Here is a 26773-nt window from a genome sequence, read left to right as displayed (position 1 = left end):
CTCTCCACTGATGCCTAGTGTTTGCTCATTGTGTGAATTGTTTGGGTTCTATGCCCAGTGCCTTGAGATAATGTATGTTGTGATTTGGCGCTACACAAATAAAATTGAATTGTAAAAAGTTTGGACACCCCTGACCTTTGGCCCCACATGCGAAGAGCCACATTTGATGTATCCATTATGTCTGTGTAAACATGAGGACCAACACCTAAAGTTACACTTCATTTACACACTGGACTGTTATTACAAGTGATGAACTAGTCAAATTCAAAAGTTGTCATTGCAGTAAATAATTCCTGTTAATTCCTGACTAGAAAGGAAGATGTTTTAACAATAATTCAAGAAACTATTTGCATTACATCCAAAGAAGTATTTTTGTAATAAATGCTTTATGAAATCAGAAACTAGCCTCATTTGCTCAGTGAGTGAAACTGAACAAAAGAAAAGTTATCAATGAGCCAGGACACATTTCTCCCTCGAGAAATGTAACCACTTGTTTGCAGATCCTCGACAAAACAAATCCCTCAAACAAAATACATTTAGTAACCAACTAGGTCTGTCTACAAAATGTGCAAGGAAACTGTACAAAACCATTCTTGTGTATGTAAAAGTTGCATTACGTGTGTGTGTATGTGTACATACACCGTGACATCCATGTTTTACACACAGGACTGAAGGTAAACAGGTTGCATTGAAGTGCTACGACATCTTTCGTTGGCACACGAGGAGTAACATTTACAATATTTACAGTCGGAGATTAAATTAACAGTTGTCATGCGTTTCCTTTGAAAAAAGCGGTGTAGAAAATAAAATGCTCACTTTCCATTTGGATATCTGTATTTTTTTTTCCCTTTTGTCAATGTGTTGAAATGAATGGTGTAGCTAAAAAAAGAACATTAGTGTTAAACAGCATTCCCTAAAATTCTTACACCGTAACATGAGTAACAAGTATCTGCGACTGGCTTCATGGTTAAATAAACCCAGAGAACATGCTACAAAATGTACTCCAACAGGAGTCACAATAAAGCTGAGTGACTGACTTAATCCTCTGAGAGGATTCCAAACCTGACACTCATGAGCAATGCAGCTGTGAGGAATAAAAGTGTTGTCCTGTCTTTAAAGTCTAATAAATTCAAAGCAAATCCCCCCCCCAAAAAATTACATGAGACAGAAAAACGGAACAAGAAGAGCCGTCCACAAAAGCCCAGCGAATGTCTTCCTCTGACATCATCCTCTCCCCTTTTGTTGCAGGATTGATTTGGGCTGTAAAGTTCCTCTGGAAGATTCTGAGAGGAAGTTTTAAGTTTAGGTTCGCACCCAGTTGACGGGCACCCAGAAGGATTCTCGCTCCAGCCTTTCCAAAATACCTCGAAGTTCTGCACAGGCACTGGCAGAGTCCTCTTTGACCAGGACCCGGTCCACCAGGTGTCCGTACTGCTGATCGATCTGAACAGCAGACTGACGCATCTCCTGTAAGTCCTCATCCTGTCCCCAAAACATAAAAGACACTTGTATGAGCTGTGCTTTAGAGAGGGTTTTCTAAAACTTTAATGAAGAGCTACTTTATAAAGCTAACAAACCAAATTACAATACAAAAAAATCTTTTACTGCCATTTCTGTAACACCATAAATAATTTTGAATAGGTTAACCCAGCTATTTGTTTGATAAATTAATTAAATCTTTAGGAAAAAGGCTCAAAAATATTGTACAAATTAATTTGGCGAGCAAAGACAATCTTCTGTGGGTCCAGACCTCGTCTGTGTGAAAGACTGTTTAGCTAAACGACAGCTGGTTCATTCAAGTTGTAAATCACAGCTTGTATATTGCGCAGTTACTGAAAGTGTCCGAGGCAACTGTGACAAATCACACCTAAAGTGTGCCAGTTTTAACACATTATGTACAACTGATGCAGTCCTGTTACTGATCTGCCCTTTATATAATATGTAAAACGTTGTGTAATGCAGACGAGTGTCTGCTACTTCGTCCATCTAATTTGTTGCCGATTAATAAATAAATTAAAAGTAGCAAAGATCTCAAAAAAAGCTCAAAATCACAATTAGATGATTAGTTAGGTGTACCTAATAATCTGCCAACTCAAACCGAATTCCTAGTCATTATGTTGTGATTTAACTTCATTTAACTGCTACTCATGTGCAATAATGTAAGGTGCACAACAGGTTATTAAAGCAACAAAAGATGAATTCTAAGTCACATTCAGAGTTTTGCATTGTGACCGAGTCTTCACAGAAAACAGGACTCACTGTAATCCGACCATGGTCTCCCCCTCCTGGTGAGGTGGCAGCGCTGCGGCGGCGTCTGCTCTCAGGAACACGAGGTTTAACGAATATCACGTAAGGCTTGAACTCTGCTGTCCGCAGCCTCTTCAGTGCCTGTAGTGATGATGATGAAGTTTAATCACATGTTACAATCACACACTGTAACATATGTATAACATGTAAAATGGGCTCTTACCTCCGGCTGCACATCCACGATACACATCTTATTTTTGGCCTGAACAGAACGTATGGCCTCTATACTGGTGCCATACTGGTTCTCCTTGTATTCTCCATGCTCTATAAACCTGAGAAGCAATAAAAATACATTTAGAAAAAAGGTTTTAACAAATAGAACAAGGTGTTCAATTTCTCCACAATAAGGCACATGTAGGTAATCGATCACTTGGATCCACATCAAGTTTTCTTTTTATATTAAGGTCGGAACAAACATTTAAGGAAACATTTGCCAGGACTAAACCCAAAAACAAACCATTTACATTACGTGAATGTAATGTGAACATACTTGTTGTTCAGAACGTCTGTATCAAACTGCTGTTTTGTGACAAAATGGTACTCCACTCCTTCCTTCTCTTGAGGTTTCTTGGGCCTGGTGGTGTCTGTGGGAACGCAGAAGTGTAATCATGTAATCACAATTTAAATTACTTCACAGGTGAACTACGTGTAAATAAATGGTGACAAGAGCTACTCACGTGGTACAGCAACTGCATAACGATGTGGATTTTCAGCAATAACTCGCTGTTTGAGTTCATTGATTCGTGCTCCAAGAGAACCTTTGACAGAAGATTGTGTATTTTAAGTTCAGAAAATTAGAGAATATGATAGCTTTGTTGTCATGTATTCCTTATTAGTGCAAATACTAATCATGTTAAAGGGGACATATTATGCAAAATCAACTTTTTAATCATTTTTAATACTTATATTTGGGACTCTGGAGGCCCTACCAGTCGCCAAAGTGTGGAAAAAGAATACTCAGTCATGTTTTCGTGGTCCCCCTTAGTGTAAGTATAGGCGATAAAACATGCGATGTTGAATTCCCATTCGCATTTCACCGCGAATGTTACCACCCACCAGTAAGTTTACTTGGAGAGCTCCACCTTAGCTCCACCTTGTCCCTATAATATGCGAGAGTGCAGGCTAGGGAGGAAGAGCGGTATTATGTCAACGCGGAGGGACAAGTGTGCTGTTGGTGGCTGCACAGTGGAGCACAGTGTTTTACACAAACTTCCAGCCTCAGAGGATTTTATATATGAAGCTAATGTTCCGGATAAAGTCAGCAAACGTGTGTTCGTGTGTTCGCACCACTTTGCATCAGACTGCAGCCAGCGGTCGCGGTATTTAGTCAGCGACCGTATTTCACAGACGTACAAACACACACATTTTTAAGAAAAGGTCAAATAGAGCTCATAACTGACCATTCTGACGCGTCCTAATTAAAAATATTTGTTCAGTACGTCCTCCATGACCGGAGCACAGACTCAGTCTGATACAGTCACATACAGCGGCAGTTTATGCAGCTCGCCAATGGTGATCAGTGGTGGCGATCAGCGGTGCTGTCCCTAAGTCTTTTTTAACTGATTTACAGTTCGTCAGTGTTCGGCTTGATCCTTGTGTCGGACGTCTCTTCCTGTGACGGCACTCTAGCTGTTTTCCGCGCACGCTGCCATTTTGATATTGTCAGAGAAGAAGTGGAGGGAGGGGGAGAGGAATGGAGCGGAGGGAACAGGAGCTGAGTGAGCGCAGTAAAAAGGAAAAATTGGAAACCCCCTGGAAGAAGTGGGTGTGTGTTTGCCTGTGTCTCATTTGCATGTAAAGGGACCACGCACAAAACTGAGCGTTCTGAAAGGGGCGGTTTTGGCAGGGTTATTTAACTGCTATGGTGGTTCATCCTTATGGTATTTTGACCAAAGCATGTCACTGACATGTTCATTAGAACACCAGGGAACTATTTTAACTTGGAGAAATAGGGTATTATATGTCCCCTTTAAAGCTGTTAGTAGTGCGTCTTCAATATGTTGTAATAGAAGCTTTAATCCACTAGATGTCACCATCACAACAGAAGAATATTTATGCCTTTCAGTTGCTCGGTCTTACCAATCAGAACCACCAGACGAGGCCTCTCATTGGACCTTTGCTGGTATCGGGTCACCTCCTCGTAAGTCAGAAACTCAGAGTCTTCAGGATCAGAGCCTTCTCCTGATGATCCTTGTCTGTCTTTACGACTCAGCCGGAAACTTCTCCGTAAACCGGCTACAGCAGGGCCAAAGGTCAGAGAGAAAGAAGAAACAGAAAATAAAAGGTGATGGGTTAGATGTCATACAGTAAGCCATAAAATCATTCACAAAAGATTATGCAACACATGAGTACACTACTTCACTTCCATGATGCAAGTGTGGTCAATTTCTAATGCATTTTCAATGCAGTCAGCAAACTCTTAAAAAAGTCAAGACGGCCCATCGATAATCGTGCATTAAAAATCTTTGTAAAGACATGAAAGAAAACAGCTCACTCTTATTTCAAGTGTAAACAGTTAGGTTAGACATCGGCTAGACTTAGAGCCAATTGTTTAACATGCACCAAACTAAAAAGTTGGTTCACATGCGTGAACTTTGAGCCAATTATTAAACATGCTTCAGCATGAAGAACTCACATGCAGCTGACATATTTAAAAACCCTTCAAACATACTTTCTATTCATTTTTAAAGAGATCATTCTTTCAGCAGATCAAAATACACATTTCAGTGCAACTCCAAGATGGACATCATTTTCCCAGCAAGGCATGCTGCTGTGAATGAGGCTACAGTGCTGAGGCAGGACAGACAGGACAGCCTGGCCCTGGGAAACGCTGCACCAATGGCAGAGAGGAAACTGGAAATGAGGGTCTCCCATGACCAGGTCTGTCTGTATACCCCTCCCCCTCCCTGTCAGTGGTGTGTACCTGCAGGAATGAGCCGGGGCACTGTACCTGAATAAAATTCCCAGGAAAACACCTGGCCACAGGAGGGCGCCACTGCTTTACACTTAGGAGAGACTATAACTGGCGTTAGAGCATCACACAACCCAGCCTCACGCCTCCACACAGGGTGAACGAGCAGCAAACGTGCCTGGTTGAGTGTGCAATGCGTCCAACGCAGCAGGGCCCTCATGGAGGGGGGGTGGGGTGTGGGGGCACAAGGAGGAGCAGGAGGGTGTGTTTGGGAAAAGGGGGAAGCAGTGCACTGGCCACAGCAGCAGCAGGGGCAGTTAGATGCAGTGCAGCAGGTTGAGGAGGATCCAAACACTGCTGTGTGGAGGGAAAGTGAGGGGAGGGTTTAACAGCTCCAAGCAAAAATATTTATTAAAAAAAGAGGTATTTTGAGTTACAGCGAGGAGGTGCTGTTAGGCATTCAGCTGTGTTTAGATCACTCCTTATTCTCATCATCATTCCAGCAGCTTGCACGATTGGGGGGGGGGGGGGGGGGGGGCGCAAATGAGGTCAGGTCGGGCTAGAGAGGGTTGAGGGAGGGTAGGTCATTAAGAGGCTGATGAGGGGTTGAGGATGAGGGGACACGTGTGTTTCCTTCCTCCCCAATTAGAATTTAGCAAGACCTGTTACTGTAAAATTACATATCTGGCTCTAAATACAAAAGAACATGAACATTTAACTGTTATTGTCAGCAGAGGGAAGTAACTATAATCACTTTTATAGTACTTCCATGTTCTATTCATACTTTAGCTTATTCTAGTATTTGAGAGCTTCACTTTTGAGATGAAGATTTTTTGCAACAGAAAATAAAATAAAAGAATGACAAGACAATGAAAAAATCAACATTAATCTAGTGATTCTGACGTTTTGACATCTGGTGTCTTACATAAATGTGTAGTCTCGGTAACAATTTATCCTGTACAAGTTTCATATTGTTCCATTTATAATCTCACCACAAATCAAAGATTAAAGTTTGTTTTTTAATGTCACTCAACCGTTTCCCCGCTCATATTAAACCTCTGTTGACAACAGAGAGCAGCTCATTATTTCTGCTCACATACTGATGCTACAGTTGTAGTGCTCATATATAACCCTAACCCTATATAATAATGTGTCAGTCAGGGAAGGCGAGGAAGTACTTTATCTTATCTTTAATTCTTCACCTACATTTACTTTTTCTGTAGCAGGATAGAGTTTCATTTGTAATGTTTTTGCACAATTGGTTTGTTAATTTAAAAACAACTCCACTTTACTACTCATTATGGAAATATTGTCATTCTTCCTGGAAATTGAATTTGGAAAAGGGAAATATTAACATGTTCATATTTTGGGACAATTTTTGCACGTTTAGCTGTTTCAATAACACCTTGCTCTGTTTAGAGGTAACAGATTAAAAATGCACACATTCCAAAGAAACTAAGTCATCACTATTATTATTGTATGTAACACCGTCTAAGCTTGTTTTGCTTTTGAATCGTAGTATCCGACACGTTAACTCTATGCTGCCTAAAAGGTCAGAAAATGTCAGATTTTCGTCTGGACTTTAAAGCCATTCAGTGTTTTCTACAGTCTTTTTTCCTACATATACATGTCGTCCCTTCCCCAGAATCATCTCCACCCTTTGAAACGTTCACCCTATCCCTCAACCCCAGCCCCAAATGGGTCAACACTGCAAGCAGTCTGACCGCCAGCCCAAAGCATCCAGGAAACCAGCGCACAGCCAGGCTGCAACAGGCAAAGAGCAGATAGGGAGAAGGAGGTGGAGAAAGATGTTCACGCTCTCACCTATGTACTGTCCATTGAAATAGCCCTCACAGTCACAGTCCTCTGTAGGGAGGCAAGCAGGGGAAAAAAGGGGGTAAGCACAGGGTCAGAGACCTGGAAGAGTCTTTAGAGAGCGGGGCAGAAAGACTGCAGGCGCTGGAGGGCAGGCGGGGCCGACAGGCAGCAGGCAGGCAGACGGCAGGGAGCAGCCAAGAGATAATGAAGGAAGGTTGTAGAGAAGAGAGGAGAGGAGAGAGCAGAGGAGGAGCTCCATCTGGGAAGCACCCAGCTGTGAGCCAAGTCTCTGCGACCCATACACATGTAAACAAGCCTCTTGCCTCCCCAATGCTGCACAGCTGAGACAGAAAGTGCCTCACATTCACAAACCTACAGATCCAAATGACCACAACAAGATGAACATGGATGTTATGTGATGATTTCAGAGTTTACACACAGTGGCTAGAAAAACAATTATCTTATACAATATAAACATATATCTTATGTTTGGGGAAAAAAAGCAGCCAAGTGAAAAGATAACAGAGACTGAGGATGACACAGAACAAAAAAAAGTTTTATCTTTAACAACCTCTGCTTGGTTGATCTAGAGTCTCCAGGGAAGATGATGTGTCTGAACATCAGGTAGAAACACAAACACATCCACACAACCATTATATATTCTAGTCTGGTACACTAACAGCAGGAGGAGAGGAATTAAGCTGGAAGCAGAAGAAACATGCGCGCGCGCGCGCACGCACGCACACACACACACACTGTGAATGTTTTTCTTTTGTATTCTGGATGAATCGTGTTTGTGGCTGCACATGTACCCACCTTTATCACATCCTTGGTCGTCTGAGTGTGTGCAATAAGGGGAGAACAAAGTGTACAACAGAGTAGATTAATGACCAGAGCTTCTGTTTTAAATGCAAACATTTCGAGTGATGAGAAATTACAGATTATGAATATGTGTGTGAATATTATGTGTCCTGCATTTTCAGAATGACATCACTGTTGATACAGGGGGGACCTACATTTAAAGGCACATTTAAGGGAATTAATCAGAGAGGAAAATGGAGGGAGGCTGAGACAGAACAGTCCTCACAGGCATGTTATTGCCACTGCGTGGCAGAGCAGAGATAGTGTAGCTGCCATATTGCTAAGCTCTTGTTGTCTCCCTGTGGCTCAGGCCTAAGCGGATCGTCTGCAGCTTATACGCCATGAAGAGCCACCGCTTACATCAGCCCCTCACCTGTTTGTTAAACGCCACCTCTGTCTAGTATCCAGTGAGAAAGTGAGAAGTGCATTGTTGAGGCTGTTTTTGTCTCGGCGTGTGCCTGTTGCAACTCCATGTGATCTGCTTAAGCTGAACTCGCTCACCGGCCAGATGGACCAAACATGAAAGAGATTAACTCATATTTGTGATTCCTCCCTCCATTTTTGTGCTCCTCCATCTCACTGTCTCATGTCCACACAGCAGCATGAAGAGGACAAACCATGAATACTAATCAAGAGAATTACCATCAAAAACAGGTCAGTAAATGACAAAACTCTGCCGCAGTGGAGCTATTATTGTCCTGTGATGACTGTGACATTAGCAGAGAAGTGACAGTGAGCGATAATGGAGTTGGGAAACTGTAATTATTTTTATATGATGCATAGGAATCCTGGCACGCAGAAACTTACAAACAGGCTTTTTAGGGGATTTGGGATTCGGAAGTGTGCCCATTTTCATCCTGTAGGCCAGTCGCCTGGAGGCGTGTGCAGCAGAACAAAGAGGCCGAAGGCAGGAAGAGAAGCATCAGGACAGAATTACAGCGTGAGCAAAGGTAAAGTGAGACAGGTGGAAAAAAAAGATTTACATGTGAAAAACACAGGAACATATTGTGGATTACAATGTGGTTTTTGTTGTTCTACGTTAACTTTGTTTTTATAGCTGTGTCTGCTCTACAGGCGCTCCATTAATACAGTTATTATTTGAGATAGATATTGATTTTTATTTTTTCACCCAGAGCTCAGAGAGTAGCAGGTTGACACAGATCTGTGTTATTCACTGTCAACATTAATTTAACCTACAAAATGCAGCATTTATGTGACACAGAGCTCAGTCACTCCTCTGACCTGCGATTGTCTCCGTGTTCCAGCTGTGGATATTAATCCAGCAGACGCTGTGGTGTTTGGCACGGATCTCCCAGTCTGCTGTGATCATCTTACTAACCGATTATGACACTTGGTATCAGCATGTGCCTATTCAAGGCTGGGATTAGTTGTTTTTTTTGTCCACATAGCTTTGATGCTCCATCTAATCATAGTTGACCCCTCAATGTGGAACACATGAATGTGGATTTAAAAGATTACATATTGCCGGATAAAATGAATATCACATGGGTGAATAGTTCAGTCTTGTATGTTTACATCACAGGGAGCACAAACGTCACCTCTCCTGGAACTGTTTAGAGGGAACGAGTCCGGCCCGCAGGTTGCTGTCCCCCACACGTTTGGCCTGCCACCACGTCTGGTCATCCTGAGTCACCACCTGCAGGATGTCTCCTCGCTTGAAGGAAAGTCCCGCCTCTTGGCAAGGTGTGGCCTTGTCCTCTAATGGGATGTATTCAAATAAGGCTCTCACATACACCTGAAGGTAAATGTAGAGAGTTTGGAAGGATTTAAATAAAACAGAGAGAACCATGGGTATATGTTATCATTGTAAGACTCTGGAATGACTCCGTTTCCCACCTTGCTCTCCCTCAGTCGGTCCTCTTCTTTAATGGCAGGGATTATCTTTAGAGTGATGGAGCCCTGGGATTGGGACTATATCACAAATAGACAAAGGGGAGGGAGGATTGTGACTGCAGCCTTAATTAAAAACACTAATAAAAGACAAGATATCTTTGGCTTACAGGCACACCATGGTGGCTAATAAGATACTTAAGAAAGGATTTACCCCTATCATCATCCTTTAAGAAAATTACATTTCCTGAAAGTGCCTTTAGTCGTGTTACAGGCTGCTCATTTAATGCTGAACATTTCAGTATTAAAACACCACAGTAGATGCAAGAGATCGTGTGGAATGCACAAATACAACATTTATATATTTGTCACATCTTTGTGAAACCAGTGGAAACCAGATTTTAAGTGCCGATTTGACGCATTTTTGGAAATGAGCTTATTGAATCAGACAAGGTTCTTTGGTGCAGAACAAACACAGTAAAAAGAAAACAATACAGAATAAAAGGACTAAGGATCAATAAAGATTATGGCAGATTCCTTTAAGTGAATCAAGTTATTTTACATGTAGCATGGCACAACACCGTAAAATTAAAGCTTAAATATATAAAAAATAATAGAATATACAAATTACACTTTTAATTTTATTCAGCACGTAATCAACAACTGTCTTCTAGCCTAATTTAAATACAATTATTCTTCAAAATGCTGAACAGTAAACATATTTCATATTGTCCTAAAAAAATATAAACAAACTGTACTATTTCAATAAGTAACTACAGCCTTCAGCTGTGGTTTTCTTTTTTTGGCACATTCCTCTTCAGAGGTTGAAAACAGTGCATAACCTCATCACATGTTGAATTTTAGTAAAATAGAGCTCAGTGCATTTGCATCATCAGCAAATACTTGTTTTTCTCTGCCCAACATTAAATCATATTAGAATTTAGATCTCTGCTATCCAAGCTCCCCTCAAGTACATCTTACAGTATTTTGTCTCAGTTTAATGAACAGTACATAAATGTAAATAAATATGCACATAATTCTGTAACAAACATCTGGTCTTACCAGTAGCTGACTGATCTCGTCAGGTCTTTTGTGGATCACAGAAACTCCGTTGACCTCCCTGAGTTCATCTCCGACATGAACCAGACCTGTGAGGATGTAACAGTATGATGACAGACTGAGCAGACAGAAACATCAGTGACAATCACGATGAGCTTTGCAGATCTTCCACGGCTCATCAGTTCTATCTTAACATGACTACTGTTGTCAGATCCACTGATGCACGCTGCTGCCTCCGTCCTCAGCTGTGATCCCTTTTGTGCTGCAGCCACAACAATGAAACTAAAGCCTGAGAGGAGCAAGATCAATAGTGTTCTCCCTCAGGAGGACGGAGAAGCACGTATCAGACACAACATAATGTATGCACGATACGAGAGGCTCTGTACAAACCTCGTCTCCACGCTAACTTTTCCATCACTTGACACAGCAAAAAAAACTGAGGGAGATAATAAATGATTAATGGAAACTGACACTGATTGTTTTTGACTTTCCCAGCACACATAATACACAAACACACGTTATTACACATGAACAGAGTTTACAGTGTGTAGAAGTTTAGGTTAGCAGCAGCAGCCACAATACTCCTCTCTGATCTCACTTTAGAGTATCAGGTTTTGATTTGTTACCTCATTCATATCTACACATTTATTGTGAAGCAGTTTCCCTCATTTTCACTGGCTGCAGAACAACAAATACCATCAGTCTGCTGCACAAGTCATCAGCCTCTCAGAGCATCATGGTGGTTCAGTTTACATGATGACTATTGTCCATCATATCCATGAACATTCTTCCAGACCTAACGTTTCATCACACCCATTTTGTTGTCCCAGCACTGGCTCCCTGTGCACGACAGGATTGATTTTAAAATTATTTTATTTGCCTTTAAATGCCTTCATAATCTTGCTCCTCCCTGTCTTTGTGATCTGCTCCAGCCTTATGTTTCCTCACGGTTCTCTTAGTTGTCCCAAAAACAAAGCTGCAGCTTAGAGGAGACCAAGGTTTCTCTGTTCCAGCTGCTAAGTTGTGGAAAGAGCATTTATTTTCTTTGGCTTGGAACAGAACTCACAGAGTGAGTTCTGTTTAATGTGTGTGAATGAGCTTAGTTTTATTCTGAACATGTCTCTATGTGTAATTTATATATTGTTATATACATTTTTCTTTCTTAGTCCTCTAATTTTTGGTTTTACTGCACTTTGGTCCAACTTGTGGTTTTAAAATGTGCTTTATAAATAAAAATTGGATTGATTGGATATTAATCGTCCTTTATCTTTAACATTGCCAATCATTTTCAAACTGTTCAACAAAGGTGAAATCCCACAACCTATACAAAGGGAAATCTGTGACCCATCATCATAGGGTGCATATCACAGCATCTGTGATCCCTGGTTAAATGTTGTGAACCCAAACTGTCATAACCCATGAAACACAAGCCATACAAAACCGCAGTTAGCAGCTTAAACACAGCAAAAGCCAAAGTGTCCCACTGCTGGAATGATATGATGATGTCATGTTGTTTGGAGTCAACAATTAACACTAATTACACATGGTGTAAGTTTTCACAAGACTGATTCCGAGCGATTCATTCCTCAAAAATGAAAGGGAAAGCACTCGTTCTACCTTTTCAGCACCAATCTTCTCATGCACTTGAAGGAAAATGGTTCATTCAGCGGAATAACACTGTACAATGTAATAACAGGTGAGCTCTCATGTCAATGTTTCTGAATAGTTAATGAAAAGTAATTTGAAAAAGTTTTCGTAAATGGAAAAGTAAACCGAGAATGTTTTGTGCGTTCTCGTTTTCTCGCAATTGATGCTGGTAACCGTCCCAGGACCTGGTTGAGTAACGACATGAAAAAAACTTGTGTAGAAAGTACTAGGACAGACAAAAACACAAGGTAAAAAATAAAATGTACCACTTCGATCAGCTGCACCTCCTCTCATGATCCGAGCAACGATTACCGCCCCTGTGGCTTCATCTCGCCTGATGGTGGCTCCCTGGAGTTCAGACACATTCATAGAATCATAAACTGAAAAAATATAAAATGTCCCTCCCTCTTCTCCTGTAGACTTTTATGTTCATACTTCCACTTGTGTTGATACTGTAATAACTCACCAGAGGCTCCTTGTTCTTCACCAGCCTCACAATCTTCACCGACTCCTCCTCGATCTCGTCCTCAAAGTCGTCTGGCAGTGGCGGCAGCACAGGGTCAAAATTCTTCTGAGCCACAGTGTCGTGCACCGATAGAACTGCCTGATGGGACAGAGAAGCAACGTGCTGGTGAGAAAAATCCTGATATTCATTTCACATTTGATAAACAAACAGTTCACAACCACGGAAATTGACGGACTAAAGGAAATGATAAAGGAGGTTTGAAATCTTAGCATTCTAATTCTTTCATGTTTTTGTATAGTTCTTGTTCCAAACAATGCACAGTTAATTGTATAACTGTTCTAATATGATAAAAAGTTAATTTTCCTACAATTCTTTACTCAGTGACCATGTTTTTGCAGTCAGGGCCCCTGAGTTTTTACGAAACTCTTTCACCAATCATAGCACATGGTTTTATTACAATTTTGATTTAACTGTTTGATTCAATGATATAATTTTATAAATAATTAGTAATTCAATTGTCTTATTTAATCATTTCAAACCTATGTAGCACTTTGTAACCTTGTTTTGAAAAGTGCTCTACAAATGAAGTTTATGATTATTATTTTAATCTCCAGCCAACTTTAAGTTAATTACTCACATATTCTTACAACCAGACCAGGTGTTCAACACAAACAGCCATAACTTACAATAAGACACAAACTAGGAGCCTTTCAAGTTTCCCTCACTAGAAACCTGATACACTATCTCAATTCTTACTAACTATATGTATCAGACCTGGCATCCTGCTTGGCAGAATCTGCGATGATGCCTCACTGTTCAGATATCAGGCATTGTTTCAGTTCTCCTCAGATCTGAGGTGTGAATAAAATCTTTCAACTTAACTCATCACTGGCGCCCCAATCTCCACAAAAATTTTAACTTGACAACTTTCAACTAAGTGTTCGGCAGCTTTTACCTTAAGATGTGGTGATGTCAGCAGGTGCAGCAGCTCCTTCTCCTCAGAGCTCATCGGTCCACTCTGCAGCTCCTCTGTAACCTGACAACACACAAACAAACACCATAAGTCCTTATCTGATGTGATCCCCTGCATATGTATACCAGTAATTCATGCTAGAATAAATGTATCCAGATGCAAACATGCACGCAGGCAAAGATAAGTAGGGAGCTGCTCTGGTCAGCAGTTTCCCCACTGATAACTGGTGGGAGCAGCAGGATATGGAGTTTCATAAAATGAGCATCAGGATGATTCAGCACTTTGAGGACATTAAAATTCACTTTTCGTACCCACGCTGCTTCTCTGTCAGAGCTAACTCATTGTGACTGACTGCCGGGAGTGGAGAGATAATTGGGGGTGTGTGCATTGGGAGGGATGGAGGAATGTGTGTGTGATTGACTCACATCCTCTGCCAGAGAGGAGGCACTGTGAAGGACAGGTGCTGGACTTTGTCTCTCATACTGTCGCAGCTTCTCATGGATCTGCGACAAATAAAAGACTGTGTTAAGGTAATTCATAAAATACAAAAAGTAAAGAAACAAAATGCTTAATTTCTGCATAATCTTTGTATATACGAATAGATGAAGACAAATCTTAAATCTGTGTCTGAATCCTTAATCTGGATGAAAAAAAGATTGACTCTGAAATGTTGATGCGATGCATTAATAAACAAAAATACAATCAATCAAGTTCAGATTTTCTTTCATGCTATCAGACAAAAAAGTACCTTTGACTTCATAACATTTCTTCTTTTGCAAAAATTGTTTAAAATGTAAAATGGAAGACTAGAACAATTACTGCAACACGTTAGCATGTACAGTATGTCCATGTTTCCTGTGATCAGGGATATAATGGACTCTACAAGACTGTTGCAGAGACATGCAACTAGACAGTAAATCAAACCTTAATAATAGGGGTGGCACTTATTTAAACCAGTGTCAAAATGACGTCCTATCAAGAACTCTTATGAAAAACATGATTTTTGTCCCGTCCTTCACTCAAGGAAGACAATTCACAAGCTTCACAACTTTCTTCAAGAACAATCACATCTAAACTTCTTCTTCCAAGGAAACGTTTCTGCCTGCATGGTCTATACATTTCATCTAAATAACCCTTAATGGTAACTCAGGAGGAAGAGGAGTACTCCCTCACCTTCATGAGGTATCCTAGACTTCTCTCACTGAAGACATCTTTGAGGAACACCATGTCCTCTTTGTGGTTAGCATCAGGCCGCAGCTGTGAGGTCAGAAGGGCCAGTGTTTCATGAAGCCCTACAGAGAAGAGAGAAACAACAAACAAAAACATGTTCATTAATGGAACCTCCAGCAGTGTGTGTGTGTGTGTGTGTGTGTGTGTGTGTGTGTGTGTGTGTGTGTGTGTGTGTGTGTGTGTGTGTGTGTGTGTGTGTGTGTGTGTGTGTGCACACGCAGACTCTTCTCACCTGCTCCTGCTGTGAGCACCGGCATGGCTTCTTTCATGGGTCAGTGAGGTGAAGAAGGGAAACCTGGGAGGGAAAGAGAGAAAATTAGACCAAAACACTTTCTCATGCTTTCACATCAACCTTCACAGGTCATGGTGTGTTTGTGTGGCCATAAACCAATATAAAAGGCATCTAGAGACCCATACGCAGTAATTAGAACAATACATCATCACCTTTACGCACTCTATGCTATAAATCCAGGGTGCATTTTCCATTTCACAGAACAGGTACCTTATCTACAAGCATGTGGGTACGTATGAGTAAGTCCGCTTGCAATATAGAACTGTTCTATTAAGATAAACAGCCACTGCTGGTGCTATTAATCACAGAGACTCCTTCGCAGAGCACACTGAGGTTTGTGTGTAAGAGAGAGCAGGTGAAGGGTGACTGACACAAGTCTGTAATCACCAACTACAGCACCTTATAAATAAAAAAAAAACAAAAAAAAAAACAAATGAATCTATAGGATGCACTGCAAGAGTCTCACATACATTGTACACACTGTTTTTGTTGTGTTATTAATCTCCTCTATCTGCTTATTTTGTGGAAGACAGTCATTTTATTTGTATAGCTCAGAGCAAAGATAATGTTAAAATGATTAAAAGGACAAAATAGGATATTAAAATGAAATAAAATAAACATTAAAATCAGAATTACAACTGAGGAAACAAAAATAGAGGAACAATTAACATTTGGTAATAAAAAATACATATAATACAATATTAATACAATACCAAATAAAACCCACTTGTAGTTTGCAGTGTGGAACTGTACTATAAAGTAGATTATGTATGGTTAGACTATATTGTTATATTAGTATTAAAATATGCTTTATTGTATTTGTTTCTCTTGTGTTTATGAAAAGATGAACATTAGAAAAAGTTGCTAAAGTAATTCTTCTAGGAGTCTTTCAAAGCCAACTAACATATTAATTGACGCAGAATTTATGGTAGAGCTGAACTGTACTGGCTCACATTGAAGTTAATAAGTGTACCTAATTAAGTGAACACTATAGTGACAGATCTTTGAGTGACTGAGTCGTGCGTTTTAGCTTGACTGCTGCACAGACTGGATTATCACAGCCCCAACTGATCAATATCCCTGTCCCTCCGTTCAATATTCTCACTTCCTCCCACTGGAAACCAAAGTCGATAACACAAAAACCACAAACTCCATCATGCAATACTACGGTCTAATTATAAAATGCCAAAACAACACAGAATTAGGCTTTCACTTGACCTCTGACACACTGTCCAGCCTAACAGATTTTTATCTGGAAACCTCTGTTTGTCATGTCAGGATTTACAGAAAAAGACGGTAAATATGGGCTGGTTTACAGTCGTTCTGTAAAAAAATTATTTATCTGAGTAGTTTATGATGCAAGTTTTATCTGTTCACCCTGGTGAAACATTGACAGCAAGTATATTTAGATTGTTTGGAAAAAGGGCAGTGGCCCAATTACATAACTTGTCAGGAAGTTGTGTTCTTTTTTTGCTTTGTGCTGCAAATGACACGAGATCCATTAATGATATATTTAGCACAGGCTAAAATACAGACACAGTTCTGCCATCAACAGAGGTTTTAAACTTTCAGTCAACACTACATTAATGCAAATCACATGTGCATTTTTGGATGTTGAGGAGGCCACAGTAACATTTGGATTCACATCTTATCAGTTTAAAACTGAAGACACCATAGAAATATGACTCTTTTTTTTTACGTCACAAACACTTTCAATTTAAGCAAATTAAAATCATTCCAATTGAAATCCAAAGAAAAAAACAACTTCTGTACCCAATTAACTTGTTGGTCTCTCATATGGTCTTCAAGAACTTTTCTGGGAAAGAAATTAATAAAAAATCTGAAATAGGCAGACATTTCAACCACTGATCAGAAATCATGATGCCGGGGGAGAAGCCAAATCAGGCCGTCCTCATCTATGGTTTTTAATTAAAATAAGATATTTCTGCCAGACAAAGAGAATACTGGAAATCATAGGAATTCACGGACAAAAACAATCTTGATTCAGTATGTAAATCCTGTATTTTAATAGTCAAAAAATATTTTCTATTCCTAAAGTATTTCTAAAAAAACATCTCTTTATAGCCCCCAGAATATGATTAACCTGAGCAGAGACACGAGAAAGAGACGGCAACAAGCTCATGAATAATGAATAGAAATGATATTACAGTGAGAGAAAGAAGGATGAAGAGAAGGTCTCAACTCTAGGAAGAGCAGGGAGACGAGGCTTTTTCGATACTGTCAGGAGGAAAAGTAACTCTCAACAAAACACAAGAGACAGGCTTTTTATCCGCATGACTGTCAGCTAGACTATTCTCCACATCACTATATTTTCCTCAGATGCTGACGTTCATGTCACAAACATCTTCAACAAAGAAACCCTTTCAAAGTTTCCTCATATTTCCTCTGACAGATTCATCTTCTAGAAAAGGAGAACTAATGAGTAAATAAATATTTGATGGCTCCTTCGGTAAAGTGTGTGAATGGACAGGGCTGGCAACAGAAGTATTTTTACTTTTATTTTTTCCTTTCCAGTAGAAATAGTGCTGTTGGTATTTTGTAGATTATAATATGGCAGAGCAAGGTAACATAACTGCACAATTAAATATATATTCATTTACATTTGTTCATTTGTTTAAACCATGGATTTAATATGAGCATTTTACTACTAACATTGGCTCACAGTTCACAGAGTGACTGTGTGTAAGAACTCCAGTCAGCCTCCAACCTCCGACTGACTCACATCAAAACAACCAACATCACTGATCCACAAATAGATTCTGGCATTACACTTCAAATTTCATCCAAGACAAAAAAATAAATAAATATGACATTTTCAGCTGAAATCTGGTTTAGAGCTTAGCTACAGAACATGTGACACATGGAGTCAAATGATGTCACAGAAAAAATATCACAGACGTCAGATAATGAGCAGCCAGAGCCATGAAACATTCATCTCCACAGATTCAGCAAAAACATAGAACAATATACTAATAATACTGCATTAATAACATGACCTTGAGTTAATAAAAATACTAACACTGAACATAATTTCCAGCATCCATAAATAAATAACTTGTGGTGCTGAACTCACATGAACCAGCATCTGCAGACATCTTGTCTCCTCCTACATCATTTCACTCCTCTGATTCTGTTCACATTTTCTCTCTTCCAGATTTATCTCTCTCTCTTTTGTGACACTATACTCCCACAGAAACAACCCCCCAAAAATGAGACTCTGTACTCATGTGCTTTCAGTCACCAACCCTGTGGCGGTGACATGAAACTCAGAGATCAGTGCACAGACTACAGTCACATCAGGGTCTCCCTGCAGCTTCCACACATACAGGTTTATCAAAGTTCCCAAAGGTCTCTCTCCAAAAAATGATATTGGTTCTGAAGCCAATTAAAAGTATTTGTGTAAAATGACAGAAAAGTAAAACATTATCTTCACTGTCAAAGATATTCTGGTCAGTAGCAAAACCTCAAGTTAAGAAAGTCTGACACACCTACGCACTGAAATAAATAAACATTGCTTAATCAATCTTCTTTCTGTAAATCAAAGTTTCCTAACCTTAAGTACTTCTGCAATTGTCAGGAAATCAAGTTTTTTTTTATTATTGTTTCCAAAGGGGAATTGGTTATAGAGCCAGTCATGATAACATCAAACCGAGCACTAACAAATACACAGTGAATCATGATGGAAGCAACAAAAAAACTGAATTGTGCAGAGTTTGAAAACTAGAATAGTAATTAATAGTAATAATAATTGAGTAATGTTTGGACGGTCCATTGTCCATAACCAAGAGTGGTCCAAATGCAAACCTCACAAATTCAGTATGACATTAACATCTGTATCTGTTACTATATTAATTTTATGTCATGATTAGTGTTAGATTAAGTTTAAAATCAGGTCAAATGAACAAATAGGGGATGACAGCTCATGTATGTTTATGATGGTAAACTCTACACATGGAAACTGTTTCAGCTCTTGTTGATTGTATTGCTGCTAATTTTAGGTGAAAAAAAAGTGTGCCTTAATTTCTCACCATGCACATATACTGTATAAACATTGGAACTATCCTCCGCGTCTCTGCTGTATTTGCCAGACACGTCTATTATTATTGTGCCAAAACTTTGCTTAAAGTCAAACACTGCAGGTTTTTGACCTTCAAATAATGATCATTTGAGTGAATGACACCTCAGTCAAAGTCTTAGCAGTTCACCTATAGTGACAATATGGAGCTTCAGGTTTCAGGTCAGTACCATAACACAACAACAAGAACTACAAAATTCTACTTAACGGCATATTTCACTGTCACCCAGGGGTTAATCGAGGTTCGTTTTTGTTTCTGATATCTTGAAAAATCTCTTCAAATGCTGGCTACTGTACCTGCTTTGAAGACACGGTTGTTTTAACATTAGAAGTCCCACAAATCCCACATTTTGTTACTTTTATAAAGAAATATTAACACATTGTTTTGGTACGAGACAAGATGGGATGTACTACAGTATAAACAAAAAGCCAGGTTTGGATCCTGCCAACGAATCTGAACTTCCATAAACTTGGCAAAGTGCCACATGCTAAATAAAGATGAATAAAACTCTGAATGACTGAAACACATCCATGTGCATAATGTTGGGATGCTCGGGTAAAGGGTCTGATAAGTTCTTTTCCATAACCAGTAAACATGCATTTCTTCTTTATCATTCATCAGTTGTTCCTCCTTCCATTCAGAGGCAGTGCATCATACTGTGGTGCTGCTCATCATTATTTATGTAAACAGAATATGCCAAATATGAATATGAACGACTCAGGGTGTTACAAATGTGCCATCTGGAATGATTCATGTGATGCTTGTGAGAAGACAGTGATCAGTGGAAACAGGCAGATTCTCAAACCAACAGCTCTTAATGAATGTGTATCGTTATATTATATAATATGCTTTAAAAATGCTTTGGCATCAAGACTCTAAAAACGGCAAATGCTTGGTCAAGCGGTCCCAAATTGGCTGCCTTTCAAAAGGGTCCAGTATTTCACTTTGACAGATGGAGAACAAACACACACACGGTAACAACACATTCAAAAGGACATGATCTCAGGATCTGATGCCAGGGGGTGAGATGAGGATTTAACACAATGACCTCACGACAGAATTTACATGCCTTCTGCCTGTGTAAGTGGACATACACTTCATGACAGCTTTATTATTAGGTACACCTGTTCCGCCCGATCACATGACAGCAACTCAATGTATTTACATATGTAAACATGGACAAGATATGACTTTAAACACAGAATGTACGTCTGTGACAGGTAAGCTGGTCTGAGTATTTCTTAAACTGCTGATCTACTAGGATTCTCATGCACAACCATCTCTAAAGATTTACAGATAATGGTGTGAAAAAGAGAAAATACATTCAGTAAGTGGGAGTGAAAATACCTTGTTCATGTCAAAAGTCAGAGGAGAATGACCTGAGTGATTCGACAGCATCTCAAATAATCTTGTTACAACAACATTGAAGCAGATGGACAACAGAAGCAGACAACTGTGCCTTCATTAGGTGCCCTGTGTGTAACAGTGGCCAGTGAGTGTAGGTACTTGTACGTACACACACACACACACAGCTGAGTGTGACGATGTCTTGCTCAGTATATGATCGTGCATCTCTTCGACTCACTGCCATGAAAATGAAAGACACTCACACACAGCTAATCCACTCCTCTGACAGTAATGGGAGGCAACATTAAGCATGTTTGGCCAACATCCAGCATGTCTGACTGACACACACACAAACACACTGACACTCCAAGACCTGCAACTTCACACTGAAAAACACAAAATCACCATCATCTACATTTATGAGCTCACAGGAGCGAGCAGAGGGTGTGGTCAGACACAAACTTGTATTCTCTCCATCAGGGAGGGAAAGCACTGATGTTGACAGCTGAAATGCTGCTGCACGCTGTCACTCAAACGTAATACACCACCCTCACAAATCCACCTCGACCCCCCCCCTCCCTGCTGCACAGCAAAGCACATGCCTATTTTCTTCTCTTCTTTACCCCAGTCTCTCTATTCTTACTTCATTTCTGTAGAGAATAAAGCCAGCCAGCCCTCTCTCTCGCTCCCTCCCTCCCTCCCTCCTCCATCTCTCTGCATCACTCTGCAGTGCTACAGTGCTCTCCCCTCTTATAGGATGCCGTCAGCTGGCAGATGGAGGAATAAAAGACAAACATACACAGGAGAGCAGAGCAGCTGATGGCTTGTGTTCACGTTGACGACAGACAAAGCATATGTGCAGAGAAATGTCATCTTACCTTCTCTTTTCTCTCTGTATCTCCTCCACTCTCTCTGTGTGTCTGTGTGTTTGTGTTCCTCCTGACTGCAGTCACACTGTTTCTCTCGCTCTGATTCCCCCTCCTCCTTCCTTCTTCCTCTTCCTGCTGCTCCTCTCACAAACCTGCTGCTGCTGCTGCTGCTGCTGAGTGTCCGCCTCTCCCCTCTCCCTTTCTTTCTCACTCTGCCTCTCTTGGCCCCTCCCCTCACCTCCCTCATCCTCCTCCTCCCTTTACATCTCTCATGCTCTCACAACACCAGCACATGAAGAATGAATGCCACAGAGGATTTATGTTTTTGTCCTGAAATGCTGAATCTTCAGTTTTAAGCACCTGTGTTTTCTAAGAAAACTAAAGATCCTTTAGAATCGTACAGTGTTCTAGTTTAATTACAGCTACTGCAATTTTGAAGGAATTTTCTGTCAAACTAACAAAATATTAACACGATAAACTGAATTTATACAGTAGAGCACACATTAAAGCTATAATATTGTATGCATAGTACATGTAAAGTCAAATAGTTGTTTATGGAAACATATTGTGGTGTTACCTTTTTTCCTCCTTAGCATTACAGTATCTTACCTTCAAGCCAATTTTTTTTTGTTTTATAGATGACATTTGAAGTTCTGATTTAGTTTCTCAGCTCTCATCAGCTGTAAAACAGACTTTGTGAGGTGAACATTTCTATATTCCACTGACTTTAATTTAATCCAAACAGCTACTATTTATTCTTTCAGGGTATGTTGTTGTCAAAAAATCTGATGCTTTATTGTCTGTGGTTTTTTTTGACGTGGTTAATTGGATAAGATACGCTGCCTCTGACAAAAACTCCCCTCCTCCAGACAGGCAAGACTGAGGTTGTAGCAGCAAACAACCAGCTACAAAGTGTCTGCTGCTTCTTTGTCTGACTGCATGTTGTGCACACAGTGGTCACACAGCATCTTAATGAAGGGTTAACTCCCCCCCCACTTACACATTCACACCCCCTCAGTCTCACACTCCTCTCCATTCACACAGTTTTATTATGTTTTTATGCAATCTGCATAAAAAGGTGTGAAGGTTAAAATCCTGTTCATCAATATTTCTAGTAACAGCAGGTCGTCACCTAAGTCTCATACAGCATCATGTAGATGTTAAAACCTTCTCCAACTGTGACATTTTCCAAATATGAACATGAGATTTACATTTTATCAGTCAGAATGCATCTTTTTTTGATGTGCAGTCATATTATTATTATTATTATGAAGATAAATCATGAAGCTCTACAGAGTTTTACAAACACCATATTATTGCTGATGACTGTGACATATTTGACTCTAATTATTAGTTTCACATTCTAAAAAGGGAAACACGTCTAATCTCAGTGAAAATGTACTATTTTTGGTTTTAACTGGATTTGTTTTAAATTGAGGATCCTCTGTGAAAGAGTTAACATATTTTTATCAATGCAAGTCAGATTTTACTTTAAATTAAAGTGGAAATGATGACATTTAATTATAATCTAACATTTAGACATTATGAGTTGTGGGTTAAATTTTTGTTAATTGATAGCAGTGACTCAGATACTTTCCTTCATGTTTTTTTTACTTAGAAAAGGCTGACTAACATAACAAGTTAATAAGACCTTTGCATTCTGACCTGTTACAGCCATGGCAGTGTAGAGCTGTGGGGTCAGCTGGACAGAGGGTGAAGCTCTACTCCAAACATCCCCATTAATTACATCAGAGGTTGTTATGGGTCTTTGGCCGAACGGATTCACAGGCATCTGCCAACATCCTCCAGTCTCTCGGGAGCAGCAAAGCCTGGTGTCCTCAATGAAGGGATGAGCAGGAGGTCGGCGCTGTCACTTGACCCCACAAACGGGCCATAAACTGGGTCTTTGTGTGTGTTCACTCAGCTCTGGAGGGAACACACTGGACGGAGCTGCCATGAGATAAAAAGGTCACATAAAAGAGCAGATGTGTTTTTACCACAAAATGATGAGGCTACACATTTTCTCACTTTAAAAAGTGCAGCAGAAGCTACAACTGTCTCTACAGTACAAACTCACTCTGTTCCACATCATCAGCTCAGGCAGCTCTTCTCTCATTGATCCTGCAGTGACAAATCACAATTTAATGAAATGTGATTACTTTGTATTTAAAGGAAATTTACCTCAAACTTTCTCTGAACACTTATTTTTGGTAAATGTGGACAAAACTGAAATCAGATTAAAAGAAAATACGACATTCTTAAGATAATTGAGACAGCAAAGTTAGCGGTGGGCAAAGTGCCAAAACAAATTCTAGTTGCTTCTCCAAGAAAACAACATACGCTTAGACATTTATAGAAATTATGACAAGAACCTTTTAGAGAATGCACTCTAGACTCTCAAAACCCTTTTTACCCCTGTGATGCAATTGGATAAACCATCCTTCCCCCAGAATGTTATCAGATTAATCACAGTGACTCCCTATTAATGCACTCACATCTGCACATCTGACAGTGACAAACTGTCTGTGGACGAAAATAAATGTCTTTACCTGGTCTCTCATTTTAACAGTACTGCCATAAGACAAGTTGAGCTTGTAAATTGTAATTGTACCGCATGCGGTCCTCAAGTTATCCTACACTCATTTATCCATGGAAAAGCCATCGGATGCTGAATTTAAATGCCCTCCTTACAGAGGACTTTATGGTAAAATAAGCATGAACCAAAGAATCAAGCTGATTTGCATCCAGTTTTCAAAATAAAAACAGTGAAACATATATACACACATATATTGAAAGCACATATTTGAATTGGAAAAAATATGAAAATAAAGCAATGAGTTTCAGAGACCTTCTAACTGGATGTTGAGCAAGTGTATGAAGACATAAACAGACTTTAACTGTACAGTTATTTCAACAACAAAAAAATGACTGGCTAGGTTGTAAACTGTACAGTAAAAATGTCAGATTTCCAGTATGCTAGTAATCATAGTTTTTGTTTCAACTCAAACTCAATGTTTTCACATCATTGTGACAAGTGTCACAAAAAAAGAGACAATCAGTGGACAAACAGTTGCACTGCACATTAAGTTAATTTCCCCTTAACATAAGTGCCGAATCGTAAGCTAACTTCAGCGTCGTGCTAGTATGCTAGTAGTCGCAGAAAAGAAGGATTTATTATGGAAATATGGCTCAACGTTACTCCACCAAAGTGCTGCATCCAAAAGTACAAATTAAAAAAAATAAACATATGAAAGTTAACGTAACTGTGTACAAAGTGTAAATAGTTTAATAAAAAAAAACACTTACAAACGCTGATTAACTTGGAAGAAGAAATCAGGCAGATAAATGAGTCAGGTGTGCAGGAAGTAACAAGTCACATGACCAAAGTCATGAAGCTCTTTGAGCCAACTAGTGGACAGATGAGGAATAACACTATGAATATGATGAAAACTGGAGGACATGAGGTAAAATGTCCATTTTGGAAATTACAAATATTAAGGCCTGAAAAGAAATGCCATCTCCTGTAATGTGGAGAAATACTTTGCCCTCAAATTTAATTAAAGGAAAGTGTAACAGATACATTTACTGTATATATGATTTAATGGTTGATGAATGCAAGGAACCCGTGATAATACAGTCAAATGTCAAAGTGCAACATCAGAAAAATTCACAACTTTGAGTTAAAATAAAAACAAAATTGTCCATAAGTTCTGGACAAGAATGGCTATGTTGTGTTCAGGACATCTATGACTAGTATCATACCTAAAATCAGACATTTATACTGTACAGTTTTTGGGAAATTTCAAATTAAAAGTCCAACATTTACTTTTTTTTATTGAAATACTCGAAAGTGTGATAATACAGTCAAAGGACTTAGTTCACATCATGTATATGCTTTAAGTGCACTTGTGAAGTGAGGGATGATTAACACACAGAGATGAGGGGATCACATCACTGTACGATATGAACTACAATCATATTTACTGTTCGGCATTTCATCAAATCATTTGTCTGGAAGCTGGAGGCTTAATGTCCACTCAGACGGGTGCTCTGTCCGGCGCCACGTCTTTCTCACCATTCTCTCGTCCTCCAAGAGTCATCAATATGACCGTCTGGCTGGACTTCTCTGCATTATCTGCTGGCATTCAGGCTCCTGCAAGGCCTGCGACTTCTCTCTACCATCCTGAGATAAGGAGAAATATATGGCAGGATAACAAATCAGGTCACAGCCACAGTCACATTACTGGCCCTCTGTTGTTTTTAAAATCTACAAAGTACAAATACTTTGTTACTGTACAAAACTACAAAATTCACATATGTGTACTTTACCATGTTATTTATATTTCTAGCAACTTTAACTTTTACTCCATTACATTTCCTCTAACTATCTTTGTTACTACCAAATAAAATCAGAAGAAGAAGAAGAAGAGTTGGTCATGGTCTATGGTCTTGATGATCTTTCACACCCATGGGTTAAGTGTTCTGTTCAAGGACAAAGAACCTATACCACTGAGCTACCATGGCTCAATTAATTTCACTTGCGCTGTTGCAGGAAGAGGAGAGAGTTGGAAAAACGCCTGTACATTTTTTTACATACATTTTTTGGCCTGTTTTTGGACATTGAGCCAGTCATCATCTACCGCTTTATCCTCCACCAGAGGGTCACGGGGGGTGCTGTGCCAATCTCAGCTACATCAGGCGATAGGCGGGGTACACCCTGGACAGTTCGGTGTTCCAGACAGTTCCATTCACTCTCACACTCACTCCTATGGTCAATTTAGAGTGTCCAATTTACCTAATCCCCACATTGCATGTTTTTGGACTGTGGGAGGAAGCAGGAGAACCCGGAGAGAACCCACGCACACACGGGGAGAACATGAAAACTCCATGCAGAAAGTCCCTTGTTCCGAACACGGGTCTTCTCGCTGCAAGGCGAGAGTGCTAACCACTAAACCACCAGTGTTATTTTAAATATGTTTCATAATGTTCATTTCTAATTTTTTCTTAAATAAAACTTTTTGTTTTTCTTTCATTTTAAATTGCTC

The 26773-nt window shown here is 39.7% G+C and overlaps 1 protein-coding gene across 4 annotated transcripts; it reads right to left on the bottom strand.

Annotated features, from left to right (window-relative positions):
• Positions 1-848: 848 nt before the first annotated feature.
• On the bottom strand, positions 849-25084 carry mpp3a (MAGUK p55 scaffold protein 3a). Of its 4 annotated transcripts, XM_058653595.1 has the most exons (22): positions 25035-25084; positions 23806-23849; positions 23394-23678; positions 15356-15418; positions 15067-15185; positions 14319-14396; positions 13876-13956; positions 12921-13058; positions 12721-12802; positions 10811-10896; positions 9755-9829; positions 9457-9653; positions 8705-8769; positions 7853-7873; positions 7043-7084; positions 5258-5323; positions 4387-4542; positions 2985-3065; positions 2798-2891; positions 2471-2579; positions 2260-2388; positions 849-1482 (listed from the first exon to the last, which is right to left on the bottom strand). In XM_058653595.1, exons 4-22 carry the CDS (start codon positions 15390-15392, stop codon positions 1303-1305), a joined length of 1836 nt encoding a protein of 611 aa, XP_058509578.1. In that variant the 5' UTR covers positions 15393-15418; positions 23394-23678; positions 23806-23849; positions 25035-25084; the 3' UTR covers positions 849-1302. The 4 variants fall into 4 exon arrangements, with proteins under 4 accessions (XP_058509578.1, XP_058509577.1, XP_058509579.1 ...); XM_058653594.1 differs by lacking the exons at positions 23394-23678; positions 23806-23849; positions 25035-25084 and adding an exon at positions 21738-21907; XM_058653596.1 differs by lacking the exons at positions 5258-5323; positions 23394-23678; positions 23806-23849; positions 25035-25084 and adding an exon at positions 21738-21907.
• Between the last annotated feature and the right edge of the window lie 1689 nt (positions 25085-26773).

Source organism: Solea solea, chromosome 16 (genome assembly GCF_958295425.1).
Source record: "Solea solea chromosome 16, fSolSol10.1, whole genome shotgun sequence".
NCBI lineage: Eukaryota > Metazoa > Chordata > Actinopteri > Pleuronectiformes > Soleidae > Solea > Solea solea.
The sequence above is the reverse complement of the archived record's forward strand: the minus strand, read 5'-3'. Positions and strand labels throughout refer to the sequence as shown.

Bases quoted from the DNA above. Each gene is read 5' to 3' on its own strand.
- mpp3a (XM_058653595.1), bottom strand. From the start codon at position 15,392: ATGAAAGAAGCCATGCCGGTGCTCACAGCAGGAGCAG. The intron at 3,066-4,386 runs GTAAGACCGAGC...CTTCTGTCAAAG, and splicing joins TCGTCTGGTGGTTCTGATTG to GTTCTCTTGGAGCACGAATC. The intron at 2,892-2,984 runs GTGAGTAGCTCT...GCGTTCCCACAG, and splicing joins TTATGCAGTTGCTGTACCAC to ACACCACCAGGCCCAAGAAA.